The sequence below is a fragment of the Tribolium madens genome, unplaced genomic scaffold (genome assembly GCF_015345945.1).
Source record: "Tribolium madens isolate multiple individuals breed KSU strain unplaced genomic scaffold, Tmad_KSU_1.1 Scaffold_71;HRSCAF=194;Tcas5.2_LG6, whole genome shotgun sequence".
Taxonomy (NCBI): Eukaryota; Metazoa; Arthropoda; class Insecta; order Coleoptera; family Tenebrionidae; genus Tribolium; species Tribolium madens.
Window position 1 is genome coordinate 8,819,386 of NW_025401041.1, and position 13,025 is coordinate 8,832,410.

The 13,025-nt window shown below is 36.3% G+C and overlaps 7 protein-coding genes across 9 annotated transcripts; 6 read left to right on the forward strand and 1 right to left on the reverse strand.

The window, feature by feature from the left end:
- The first annotated feature begins 285 nt into the window (after positions 1-285).
- Positions 286-794, forward strand: LOC123009039. Its single transcript, XM_044405142.1, has 2 exons — positions 286-367; positions 417-794. Exons 1-2 carry the CDS (start codon positions 335-337, stop codon positions 705-707), a joined length of 324 nt encoding a protein of 107 aa, XP_044261077.1. The 5' UTR covers positions 286-334; the 3' UTR covers positions 708-794.
- Positions 795-899: 105 nt separating this feature from the next.
- Positions 900-3,482, forward strand: LOC123009032 (signal peptide peptidase-like 3). The gene is made up of 6 exons (XM_044405133.1): positions 900-1,147; positions 1,199-1,534; positions 1,584-1,754; positions 1,801-2,121; positions 2,175-2,416; positions 2,866-3,482. Exons 2-6 carry the CDS (start codon positions 1,201-1,203, stop codon positions 2,935-2,937), a joined length of 1,140 nt encoding a protein of 379 aa, XP_044261068.1. The 5' UTR covers positions 900-1,147; positions 1,199-1,200; the 3' UTR covers positions 2,938-3,482.
- Positions 3,457-4,552, reverse strand: LOC123009034 (GPN-loop GTPase 3). Its single transcript, XM_044405135.1, has 2 exons — positions 4,310-4,552; positions 3,457-4,260 (listed from the first exon to the last, which is right to left on the reverse strand). The coding sequence occupies exons 1-2, from the start codon at positions 4,352-4,354 to the stop codon at positions 3,478-3,480; spliced, it is 828 nt and encodes a 275-aa protein (XP_044261070.1). The 5' UTR covers positions 4,355-4,552; the 3' UTR covers positions 3,457-3,477.
- On the forward strand, positions 4,508-5,321 carry LOC123009035 (actin-related protein 2/3 complex subunit 3-B-like). Its single transcript, XM_044405136.1, has 3 exons — positions 4,508-4,650; positions 4,707-4,889; positions 4,938-5,321. Exons 1-3 carry the CDS (start codon positions 4,549-4,551, stop codon positions 5,286-5,288), a joined length of 636 nt encoding a protein of 211 aa, XP_044261071.1. The 5' UTR covers positions 4,508-4,548; the 3' UTR covers positions 5,289-5,321.
- Positions 5,322-7,378: 2,057 nt separating this feature from the next.
- Positions 7,379-8,998, forward strand: LOC123009037. Of its 3 annotated transcripts, none has more exons than XM_044405137.1 (2): positions 7,379-7,537; positions 8,410-8,998. In XM_044405137.1, the coding sequence occupies exon 2, from the start codon at positions 8,411-8,413 to the stop codon at positions 8,891-8,893; it is 483 nt and encodes a 160-aa protein (XP_044261072.1). In that variant the 5' UTR covers positions 7,379-7,537; position 8,410; the 3' UTR covers positions 8,894-8,998. The 3 variants fall into 3 exon arrangements, with proteins under 3 accessions (XP_044261072.1, XP_044261073.1, XP_044261074.1); XM_044405138.1 differs by lacking the exon at positions 7,379-7,537 and adding an exon at positions 7,612-7,789; XM_044405139.1 differs by lacking the exon at positions 7,379-7,537 and adding an exon at positions 7,904-8,354.
- A 1,014-nt stretch (positions 8,999-10,012) lies between these two features.
- Positions 10,013-11,445, forward strand: LOC123009181 (serine/threonine-protein kinase pelle). The gene is made up of 3 exons (XM_044405308.1): positions 10,013-10,216; positions 10,264-10,769; positions 10,818-11,445. Exons 1-3 carry the CDS (start codon positions 10,097-10,099, stop codon positions 11,443-11,445), a joined length of 1,254 nt encoding a protein of 417 aa, XP_044261243.1. The 5' UTR covers positions 10,013-10,096.
- Positions 11,446-11,585: 140 nt separating this feature from the next.
- LOC123009033 (WSCD family member AAEL009094) lies at positions 11,586-12,979 on the forward strand. The gene is made up of 4 exons (XM_044405134.1): positions 11,586-11,750; positions 11,804-11,985; positions 12,041-12,485; positions 12,536-12,979. The coding sequence occupies exons 2-4, from the start codon at positions 11,872-11,874 to the stop codon at positions 12,865-12,867; spliced, it is 891 nt and encodes a 296-aa protein (XP_044261069.1). The 5' UTR covers positions 11,586-11,750; positions 11,804-11,871; the 3' UTR covers positions 12,868-12,979.
- Positions 12,980-13,025: the final 46 nt, after the last annotated feature.

Consider the following 13,025-nt stretch of genomic DNA (forward strand, 5'->3'; position numbering starts at 1 on the left):
CGTTATTGGGTCGAGTTTGAAAATAAAAAATTGTTTGCAAAATGTTGGCATACATACACACATGCGTGTATTTGCAGTTGCATAAGTTTTGGGGTTTGGAATTCGGTTTATGTCAATTAATATTTATTTTTAACAATTAATTAGTTACAAAGTTTGTACAAAAAGCAAACATTTGACGCAAAACTCAATGAAAATTTTCAACATTTTCTTTTTCCGCCAATTATTACTTTAATTATTGCACAAGCAGATATTTACTAGCTAAGCAAAAACACGACCCAATTAAGCGTTTTTATTCTCTAATTGCATTGTTCTCTGATTAGTCAAATTGTTAAAAATGTACAGCAAACTTCGTGTAGTGTTTTTCCTGGTGAAAATTTCGATAAAACTATTTAATTTACTCAAAATTTTTTTTGTAGATAACAATAATTGCGGTCATAAATGCCTCAATTGGTCCCACCGCCAATCAAATTAAAGCAAAAATAAATGCCCAACATTTGATAAACAATCTTCATCGCCAGATTAAAGCCAAGGAAGAAGAAATGCAAAATGCGGAGACTATAAATCGCAATTTTGAACGCATGATCCAACTTGTGAATATTTTAGGACAAGTTGACAATTTTTTAACAGAACGGACAAAAACTGCAATTAAAAAATTGGCCTTGTTGGTGGAGGATGAGGAAAAATCGAGGAGCAGTGAGGAGGATTGAGGATTTTATTTTCTATTTATTTATAATAAAAAAAAATGAAAGTTAGTTAATTAAGTGAAAATGAAACAACAATAGATGCGTTTTTTTGACTGATGAAATCGTGATAAAAAGTAGTCCCATTTGACCCACTCTCCCTGGTGTATAACTGGTTGCCTATCGTAACTTTCCCCTCTATTTTCTGTGTTTTTTAGTGTGATACTTGAATCTGTATAAATAGTGTGTTATGAAGGCTTGGAGGCCGCCCCCATGTCGCTTGCGTAACGTCCCCCCTTATTAGAAAGTGAAATAAAAGTGAAATGTGAAAATCAACATGGCGCCCAGATGCACCTAACCGTTTCGGATGTGCGTTTTTCGTGTAAATAATTGTGTTCATAAGGGGGCTTTCATGTCTCTGGGGCGGCGAAAGTGATGTTTGATGCATTTGGTGCATTAGTTTCAAGGTGGGTGTTGTTTTCGGTCACTTACCTTTGTATGAAAAAAGGGTTTTGCAGAAATGGCGGATCAACCGGGCCAAACCATCGAGTACCAATGGGCCTATTCGATAATGGACTCGAGTCGGGTGTCCACGTTTCTTATCTCAATGCTGTTGATTGTTTATGGTTCGTTTAGGAGTCTCAACATGGAGCAAGAGGCTCGAGATAGGGCCAATGGGGGGCCTAGTGGGAATTGTCTCCTAAATCCGGCCCAACAGGCCCAGACTGAGAACAATGTTCAGACTTTGGATACAATGCAAGCGCTGTGTTTGCCTCTGGGGGCCAGTATCTCACTTCTTGTTATGTTTTTCTTTTTTGATTCAATGCAAATGCTTTTTGCCATTTGTACAGCAAGTAAGTTGGTAGTAATGAAGTGTGAAGTTGGCTCATTTTTTAATTTCAGTTATTGCAACTGTCGCACTTGCGTTTCTACTATTACCAATGTGTCAATATATCATACGGCCCTGTTCTGATGGTAATAAAATCTCGTTTGGGATGTGTGGGAGGTTCACAGCGGCGGAACTCCTCTCATTTTCACTTTCTGTCTTCATTGTTTGCATCTGGGTGCTCACTGGTGAGTGAAGTTAGCTACGATTTTTGACATTTCGTATTTATCCCAGGGCATTGGTTATTAATGGACGCCATGGGAATGGGGCTGTGTGTAGCCTTCATCGCATTTGTTCGACTCCCGAGTCTCAAAGTCTCCACTCTTCTCCTCACTGGACTTCTCATCTACGACGTCTTCTGGGTGTTCTTCTCCTCATACATTTTCAGTACGAATGTGATGGTCAAAGTGGCCACACGTCCAGCTGAAAACCCTGTAGGTCTCGTCGCACGAAAATTACACATCGGGGGCGTTGCCAAAGAAGCCCCCAAATTAAGTCTACCGGGCAAACTCGTATTCCCCAGTATCCACAATACGGGGCATTTCAGTATGTTAGGTTGGTACTACAACAGTTGGCAAGATTGGTGTGTTGATAGTTCCGAGTTTCAGGTTTAGGTGATATCGTGATGCCGGGTTTGTTGTTGTGTTTTGTGTTACGATATGATGCTTATAAGAAGAGTCAAGGATTGACGGGGTCGCGATTGACGTATTTCCATTGTTCGCTTCTGGGGTACTTTTTGGGGTTGTTGACCGCGACTGTCAGCTCGGAGGTGTTCAAGGCGGCGCAACCGGCCTTGTTGTATTTAGTTCCCTTCACTTTATTGCCTCTTCTCACCATGGCGTATCTGAAGGTAGGTGCCCCCATCTAATTCATTTTAAACATGGCGGCGGTGACGCCGGAGTTAAGTTGGGAACATGAAAGTCACTAAAATGGTGGATGCGCCAGGAAATTGAATTTTCTCAATTAAAATTCGTAAATTGTGAGCTAAACTAGTGTCAATCTGTTTTAAATTATTTAATCCGAAAGTTGTAGTCGCAATTGGGTTTAACAAGTGTAAAACACTGAAAATGGGGGGGGGTTGGCAACAATGCAAAAATGGTGGATGCGCCGGGAAATTTAAAAATTTTTATTAATAAAAATGTTTTGCAAGATATTTGGCGCATTTTTGTATATTTTAGTATAAAAATGTGGCCATTGACACAAATTACAAGGCTTGCTGCGATTGTAAGGTCAATACGATTTTGTTTCCATTTTTTTAAATAATCTCAAGGTTGAGTGTTGAAATCTTTGTGTTTTCAGGGCGATTTGAGACGAATGTGGTCCGAACCGTTCAAATCTCTGACCGTTTCAAAGCATCTGCAAGATGTGTGATAGACTGTTTTTGTTAAACTTAATTAGTAGGTTTAAAAAAAAAAGTGTTACTAACATAGTGAGTGGATGCCTGTGCATTTAATGAACAAATTAAACGAATTTTCAGTACATGTTAAGGAACAAAATGTATAGCTATATCGTCAATTTCAGACAAATGATATTATCAATCGTTAGGAATAATTTCAAGGGCAATTTCGATCTCCTCCTCTCTCTCTAACTCATTTTGAATTTTCGTTCGAAATTGTCGTCACGTAATAAGTCAGTATTTTTTTTTGTTTTTGGGGAAATGAAAGAACAAATTCTTTTTCTGTGATAACTCCTACTTACATGACTTAACTTCACTTTTCCTACTTTTTGTGCAATTCGGCGATTTGTAAATATTTGTGATTTTTTTAATTTTAAGTCTCATCCATGTGTACCTTTTTATCATTGATTGCTTTAAGAGGATAAAAACCGATAGGAAAGTAGGTTTAGTTTAGTATTTTGTGTTATTGTTTTATATAAAAAAAAGTATTGGAATAAATTCTCATCGTGGTTTTATTATTCGTCCTCGTTTGGTTCCTCCTCGAAATCACGTGTCCGAACATCCTGATCCTCTCCATACTGTATGACGTTATCAATCGTTGTCAAAATATCACTAATACTTTCCTGGTTTTTCAAATTTAGGGGCAAAAACCGGACTAGGGAATAATTCTCGATTAATTCCCCTATGGCTTCTGACAATTTTTTATGCTTTTCATTGAAGGCATTCATTCCATTTAGTTCAATGTCCCCTAGAATGGCATGAGCGTCAGGCTCAAGAAATCTATCAAGACGTTTACGTGCCCCCTTGCTCAATAAATCCATTTTTGATAAAAGATTCACATGTGGCAGTTCTAAATTCACCATGACACTCAACGTGGCCATTGTCCCCGACAGGAATTTCGCCCCATCTGTCATAAACTGAACATCGACCAAAAAAACACTACAAATATTAAAATTCCAGTCTTGTAACAATTTCACTAGTTTTTTCATAGCGGTTAAGTGTGTGTATAATTCGATTTGTCCTGGACAATCAAATAGAATATAATCGTCCTCTTCCTCCCCCAACTTGTCTCGCAACCAATCAGAATTCTCTAGAAGGTATTCAATGCAAAAAATGAGCCCCCCATTCGGACCAAAATGTAATTCTTCATCTTCCATGGTGTCTTGCACGTGGATCAACTCTCGAATGTCGGCACGTGGCTCATAGTCGAAATATTCAGCCGCTGGATCCAAATTTACCACTTCTATTGTTCTTTTTGCGTCGATTGCGTGTTGCACCAAAGCCGAACAATAAGTCGACTAAAAACACTTTTAGTGGCCAAAAATTAATAAAAACAGTGATAATTACCTTGCCACTACCCGCAGGCCCCACAACAAGCTGAGCGTAACGCATTTTTAAGAAAAAAAACTAACGTAAAAAGTTGGGTTATGTGACTAGTGACCAGTGTTGCCACACGTGATTAAGTGGGGTTATGGCACCCAAAAGTGTAAATTTTTGATAAAAAATGTGTTAAAATAAATTTTTTGATTTAGTGTAGTTTCTGGGAGGTGACTTTTGGGGGTTGTGGAGCTGGAACCCTACAAATAATGCTAATTTTTGTTGACATTTTAACAGGAATCTGCATTACCGACGTGAGTAATTGGGGAGGTTTGGTTGAAAAAATCGTGAAATTTCAGTTTAAAATGCCGGTGTGTTTTTGCTAGCCCCCTTGTGTGTCTTTTAAAGTGTTTTTGTGTGGTTTTAGGCTTACCATTCGGCTTTTTTGGAGCACCAACAATCAGTCGGTAATACTGCTATTTTACCGTTCAAAACACAATTTCGGGGGCCTGCACCCCCTTTTAGTGGCCAATCAACCGATCAGGATATCATAGACGAGTCCCTTTATTATTTCAAAGCTAATGTTTTTTTTCGCACTTATGAAATCAAGGTGAGCCCCACCCAGTGTCTCGCTGTAATGAAACGCCCCCTTTTTTAGTCAGAGGCCGATCGTTTGTTGATTTATATCACCCTGTATATTACCGAGTGTCTGAAAAAACTACAAAGGTGTGCAAACCGTAACCAAGCCCAGAATGAGATGTACACTTTGGCAATTTCCCGTTTTGATATCCCTGGTGATCCGGGTTTTCCCCTAAATTCGGTGTATAGTAGAGCCAAGTCACCTTCAGACGCCGAGTTTCTAAGGGCTTATTTGACCCAATTGAGACAGGAAGTGGGGTTAAGGGTCGTGGATAGAGTGTTTGGGGACGATGGAAAGCCCAGCAAATGGTGGCTGTGTTTTGCTAAAAAGAAGTTTATGGATAAGTCATTGTCAGGGCCGGGCCAATAATTTGTCATATTAATAAATAATTTTCATAATTCACGCGCTTTGTGAATGATTTATTATCGCATGAAACGCCCATAAAGACCTTTAATCCGGATGTCATTGTGGGGGGACACAACAATCACGATAAGAGAATCATTAAAAGCCAGTATTTTCGTGGCTGAAAAAACAGGATTTTAGAATGATTCAATTTATTGGAAATTGGTTAATAGTTAGGAACGTGACCGATGAGTGGTCGTGCGCATTATGATAACAATACTGATAACGAATATTTCGGGTCAGTTGGCCTGATTTTAAAGGTGTGAGAAAGAGAAGAGACAAGTATTAATTACACGCTTTTTTCACTTGCTTATTAATTATCGTTCTTCTATTGTTCTACGATTTTAGTGTACCAGAAAATAATTGGATTTTTTAATTGACTGTCTCTTTGCTCGAATTGAGAAAGTTAATCTGACCTTTGATAAGACTGCATAAGGAAGATGACTGATAATGGGAGTAAAAGGCGCGTTATATAATTTATTTGGATTATAAAAATAGAGACGAGACGGATTTTTTATTCAAAAACATTCAACAGTAGCAAAAAATGACACTTAATTAATGTTTTTGTTTACTTTAACTTAATTAATAATTCTGTTATTGCTACGAAATTTGTCTATTATTAGATATATTTGAAAAACAGGAATTTTTCGGAACCATCAGTGTTAATTATTGTTCAAAAACATCACAGTAATGTAGTTCCAAATGGTTCGTAAAATCAAATTTCCCTAATTTTTTTGTGCAATATTGTCCAAAAACTATTTTGGACAACACTATCCACATCACCGACTGTCTTTTTTTATTGAAAAATTTAGTTTTTATTGCCAAAATAATAATGTTTAACAATTTTTCTAAAATTCTTACGATGCGGTCGTTTTTTATTCAAAAACATTCAACAGTAACAAAAAATGACACTTAATTAATGTTTTTGTTTAATTTAATTTAATTAATAATTCTGTTATTGCTACGAAATTAGTTTATTATTAGATACATTTGGAAAACAGGGATTTTTCTGAACCATCAGTGTTAATTATTGTTCAAAAACATAACTTTCGTAAAATCAAATTTCCCTAACTTTTTGGGACAATATTGTCTAAAAACAATTTTGGACAACACTATCCATACTACCGACTGTCTTTTCTTTTAGAAGAATTTAGTTTTTATTGACAAAACAATAATGTTTAACAATTTTTTTTAAATTTTTACGATGCGGTCGTAAAATTTACGGATTTTTTATTCAAAACCATTCAACAGTAGCAAAAAATGACAATTAATGTTTTTTTTTAATTTAATTTAATTAATAATTCGGTTATTGCTACGAAATTAGTTTATTAGATATATTTGAAAAACAATATTTTTTCTGAACCATCAGTGTTAATTATTGTTCAAAAATGTAGTTCCAAATAGTTCATAAAATCAAATATCACTAACCTAACAATTTTGAACACTATCCATACTACCGACTGTCTTTTTTTATTGAAAAATTTAGTTTTTATTGCCATAACAATCAAATAAACACAATGTTTAACAATTTTCCTTTTTTTTTCAATTTTTACGATGTGGTCGTAAAATTTTTACAATTTCTAGCAGTAATTCTATTAAGCAACCTCTTTATTTTTGTTTTTATCTAGTTGAACAAAAAATCGAACACACGTACCTAAACTTGTTTTTACCACGAAATGTACAAACATGATTAGATTATTGTTATTTTATACAACGTCAATGTCTAAAAACATGGAAATTGCACGTTTTTTTGCAATAAACATGTGTTTTACAATGTTAGAAATGTGTTTGAGGGGTGTACGTGACGGCCATCACGGCTTTCTAATCCGCCCTTTAATCAATATTTGTGAAAATAAGTGAAATTTTTCTTGAAAAAAAAAAGGGTCAAAGTGAAGTCGTACAAAAGGCAGATTATGTTAATGACGAATATTCTCGACGTTGAGGGACGCTACTGCTATTTCAATCATCACCAATTGGTGACTTCTTCTTCCATCTCTCTTCAACATTTGTAATTCGAAGAGAGACGGAGATATAAACAAGCTTTGCCTATTTAAGGACGTGGTGCTTGTATATCGAGTTTGTTGGTGTTTGGCGGTCGCAAGTTGTGTGCTCGATAATGGAAGAGAAGACTTCCGAGAAGAAATAATCATAAGTGACTTTGAGACTGTTTTTTTGGACAAAGACTGAGTGATTTTTGTGATATATATATTATTCAAGTGAGTATTTTTTTAATTAATTATACTTTGCTCAGTTCTGTTTTTTTGAAATGATTTATCACAGTTGGCAACCTCCGACTTATGACCCTCCGATTCAATTGAGATAAAAAATTGGAGCGGTGTATACGCCTCTCTTGACTTTTTTCCCTAAGAAACTTGTTCAACACGCATGTGTGATTATGGGAAAAATAAAAAAGTGTGTTTTAGAACGAGTTTTGCATAAGTGTTGGTAACAAGCAATAAATTCAACGAGTAAGTAGTTTTGATAAAAATAGAAAATTTAATTTATACATAATCTAATGAATTTATGGAAAAAAAATAAAACAGTATGTACAGTAGGTTACAAAAGTTTAGGGCACACTTATGCACAGTAAGTTACTAAAGTTTTGGCCTTTTCCATGAACTTGATCTAATTTTTTTGTACAAAACAATTTTGTGGTTATTTATGGAAAAAAGTAAGATTTTGATCGGATTTGGTAAAAAAGTTAATTCAATTATAGAAAACTGTATTTTTTTCGCGTTATGTTTCCTTTTTATTTGAAATTGGGCAAATTAAAACAAATTAAAAATAAATCATTGACAACAATTGCGAAACGTAATCAGAATTATGCAAGACAGTAAACAACACACTTATCTATTTGTTCTCTGATAACTCGAATTTAATTCAAACTGGACTTAACCAGATCTGTGATACAAAATATTTGCTCATTTTTTAAATAAAGTTTAAACACACTGTATACATGAGAAACAGACGCAATAACCTTGTCAATTATGTACCAATTAGCCTTGGACATTTTTGATAAGAACAAATTGTCATGTTAATGAACAAATAGATAGTATTATTTAGTACTTAAATTGCGATTTTTTTTCAGAATGTCAAGTACTGAAGTTGAAACCATCTCGAAGCTGCAGTCGCCCCCTCGCAAGATGGCATCCAAATCCCACCATCTTGTTCGCACCTCCTCCTTGGAGAAAATCCGTCGTTTCAACAGTTTTATTTGCTCACAACAGTACAACATTCTTCCGGCTTTATTCGCCTGGTTGAGGTCCTCCCAATCCGTCCTTCAAAAAGCCGAAAAAACGATGCTTTTCTTCCGGGCACTTCTCTTCTGTCATTTTTTATACAAAATTGAAAAACTCCGAAAACAAACTTTCGCGCTCAAATTGGCTGTTTATTTGACTGCGATTGTGTTAATTGTCGAATTGGGGCTGTGTTTCTACTTGTTGTGTAGCACACATGTCCCGAGTGGTCTCATTTTTTTGATAATCTCATTCTTCTATATTATTTATTTGAATGCAAGGTCGGTTTATTTTGCACGAGAGGTGAAAAGTAGAGATGAAAAGAAGAGGAATTAATTAAGGATTTTATTTATTAGCTTGATTAGGTTAGATTGTGTGCGTCTTTCGGGTGGTATTTTTGTACTTGATGATTTATTATTTGAATAAATACTTTTGATATCGCGTTTTTGTTTTGAATTGGTGGTTGCATTATTAAAAAAACTAAAATCCCTAGTTCAAGTTTGAAAAGTCAAAAAAATGTCTTTTATTAGCGGCAAATTCAAACCGTGGGATTTCAAAGGAAAGTTACAAAGTTTGTCTTGTCGTGATTTATTGAAAATAATGATTTTTCGTAAATGTTGTTGTTGTGTGCCTTTACGATGTGGGGCTGCAATGTTACTAGTCCTTCAAATGGCATGTTTGACACCTTATACGATACACAACCCCACTGAAGAGCTAATTGTTATTTCAATTGGACTTATGATACTGTTGGCAGCAGCTGCAGTGATATTCATGTGGGCTATTGTATGGGAAAAACCCAGATATCTTTGTGCAACACTTGGATTATCATTCGGTTCAATAATTTTCTATTTTGTGACGATTGATTACGACTATTCGTTTAAAACGACAACAGGGAAAGAATACACCATTCAATTAATCCTCTTGATTAACAACATTACAGGAATATTGACATATGTTTATTTCCTTTTCATGTTATACAACACTTATGTTAAACTACATCATAAAGCTAGAAAGAAACAAGAATCGAATCAACTACCACAATAAATCATGTAAACCCCCTCGATGAGACTGTTTTTCTTTCTTTCTTTCTTCACCAAGGTCGGACTTTACCTTGAGTTGCATGACTCAAAATCCATGTACTTTTGGGGTCTGGAACTATCGACATTTGTTTATGTCTACCATGGGTTTTACAAAGGACATAAACACGTTGCTCCCGCACCACAAAATAACAGTCTTTACACCGTTTTTTCAATCGCCCTTTAACTTTGAAACCACAACATGGTGTTTGGTTATAATTCACAGGAACTAAAAATTTGCTCGGTGTAATCGCCGCTAGTATGTGAGAATTGGAAGTGGGGGCCACAACAAGGGGGCACTTTCGAATTACATTAACTACATTTCGTATGAGAGGAAACATTTTTAAAAGTGAGGTTATACCGATTAGGGTTTTTATTTTATGATTGGTAGCAGTGCTGTTGAATTGTCAAATCTGACTGACATAACCCAACTTTTTTGTGTTTTTTTTTTAATTAATTTAAAATGTTTATTTACGATATGCCGTTTTTGGAACGCAAAACACTGTGTAATATTTTGGACCGGAATAATAGTTTTGAGGAATTGGCCGCTGTTCACATGCAATTTGATTCTGAAACTGTTCAAGTGAGTTTAAAAAAAAAAATAATTCAAGCTAATTAATTCAATTCCAGAGAGTTGGTCGCGAATTTCTTCGAAGTATGTCCCCCAGTGACAAACTCCTCGATTTGTGGAGCCACCACAACCACACTGTCCTTGAACTGTTTATTCTTTTATATCGAATGAAACACTATCAAGCTATGACAATTCTTAAACCCCTTATTGACCCAAAATATCACCATTTGATCAAAAATGAGCCAACTGAAAAAATACTCAATGCCCCAATTCACAGTTGTGAAAATAACGAAACAAAACCTCAAAAACCCTCATGTGAAACGGTGGGGGCTATACCTCAAATCCCCTACGATGATTTAAGACAATCAACGAATGATTGGAACCCCGGCGCGATTTTGGGTCGTGGGGGCTTTGGGACGGTCTTTAAAGGCGTCTGGAAGTGCACCCAAGTGGCTATTAAACGAATTGAGAAAAAGGATGACAATCCTGAGCAAATTTTTCAGTCCTACACTGAATTACACTGTTTGAATGCCTACAGACACGACAATATTTTACCCCTTTATGGGTGGGTGAGTCTTGTTGGGGGTAATTTTGTTATTATTAGTTTTTTCAGGTATAGTATAGACGGGCCTCAACACTGTCTCGTTTACCAATACATGTCAGGGGGTTCCCTGGAGCACCGTCTTCACATCCGGGAACCTTCACGTGTCCTCTCATGGCCGACTCGACTCGCAATCGCGATTGGTACCGCACGTGGGCTTCAATTTCTTCACACAATTCGTGATAAACCTCTCATTCACGGTGATATTAAATCGGCTAATATTCTTCTCGATTTGAATGAAATTCCCCGAATTGGTGACTTTGGGTTGGCTCGTGAAGGCCCCCAAACTGACTATATTAAAGTCAGTAGGATTCATGGTACAAGACCTTACCTTCCTGATGAATTTATGAAATATAAAAAATTCTCGACGAAAGTTGATACTTATAGTTTTGGGGTTGTTTTATTCGAGTTGGCGACAGCAGGGGCTGCCTATTCGACTAAAAGAGAGAATAAGTTTTTAAGGGATCATGTGGTTTATTGGGACAAGGATGTGTTACAATTGAAAGATCCAAGAGCTGAAGGAGGGGAGGATTGTTTTAGGGGGCTGTTGGAGATTGGGAAGGGGTGTGTGAGAACGGGGGCGAAAGACAGGCCAGAAATGGTCACGGTTTTACTACAATTAGAGGCTGTGAAACAATAAATTTGTACGATTTTGTGCTTGTTTTATTTTTGTTGTTCCTCACTATCTACACAAGGTTAAAATTTATTATCAGTTTTTTGATTAATTGCACTGAGTCAGACTTTATTTTTATTTTATTGCATACTTGTTCATTTTTTAAACATTTTGAGGGTCACTGGTCGACGCCTAGTGGGCACGACGACGCCCTATTAACGTTACAACTCTTTTTGTCTTTGTTATGTAGTCAAAAACCGTTTTTTAACGCAAAAAATGCGAGTGAAAACCTCTTCCAATGGATAATTGACTAAAATCGTTGAAAATTTAAGGTGAGTGTTGACAAACAAATTACGATTTTATCGATTTGTTGTGTCTTTTTCAGGCTTCCAAGATTGGTTATTCGCAATAATTTAGTCTAATTGTTAAACTTCCAATCAAAATAATGGACAAATGCATGTCACTAGAGTTAGATATTGGATCTTGGCAATATTGTTGTTTTTATATATAGCAGGGGTCTTATTTCTATCAGCGGTCACTCTACATGAACCCAAAAATTTACCAAAAGTAAGTAATTAGTTTTTGAAGGGGCGGGGGACCCTCTAAATGAGTGAATTTTAAGCAAACGGATCGTAATCAACGTTTGAAAAACTACGAATATGGTTTTCCGGGTCTTCGACCCCCTCTTCGTCGTTCTAAAATTCAGTGGTGTTCCGATTTGAAATACATTAATCCCGCCAAATCTCCCGTCGCTTTGGTTTCATTTCCCGGAAGCGGAAACACATGGTTACGCTATTTACTACAACAAGCTTCCGGTTTTTATACTGGTTCGGTTTACAAAGATTACGGTTTATTGAAAAATGGTTTTCCTGCTGAAAACATCGCAAATGGTTCGGTGCTTGTGGTAAAGACCCATGAATGGGGTCACAATGCCCGGAGGATTTTCTCAAAAGCAATTTTATTAGTCCGGGCACCCGGAGCAGCGATCCAAGCCGAATTTAACCGACAAAGTGGCGGCCATATTGGATTTGCGTCACCGGATAGGTATAAAAGGACCAAAGGGAAATGTATGTTTGTCATATTGGTAGACTTGTAATTAGTTTGTTTGTTGTGTTAGATTGGCAACAATTCGTCAATGATAAACTCGAAGCGTGGAAACAAACCAATCTAGACTGGTTGTATAATTTCACAGGACCAACACATGTCATTTTTTATGAACAACTTGTCGATAATCTTGAACACACCCTTAAGACGATTATAAATTTTCTCGACATATCACCACCGAATGAAGATTTGTTTAAATGTGCTCTCGAACGAAAAGAAGGGATTTATCGGAGGAAAAGACGAGTGCTCAATTTTGATCCGTATACGGACGAGATGAAACGGAAATTGGAAAAAACACAGAAAAAAGTTTACGAAGCGATTTATAATTTTGCGACGCCGAGTTGAACAACGTTGCGACAATAAGGCCTAAAATGAGTGGCCAAATTTTGTAGTAGCTCCCTTATTCATGTAAACGGTGGCAATCAACACAATTATAGGCCTAAAATATTATACAAAACAAGTTTTTTTATTTCACCCTGTAAGAAAGGTTTGAAACTTGGCTC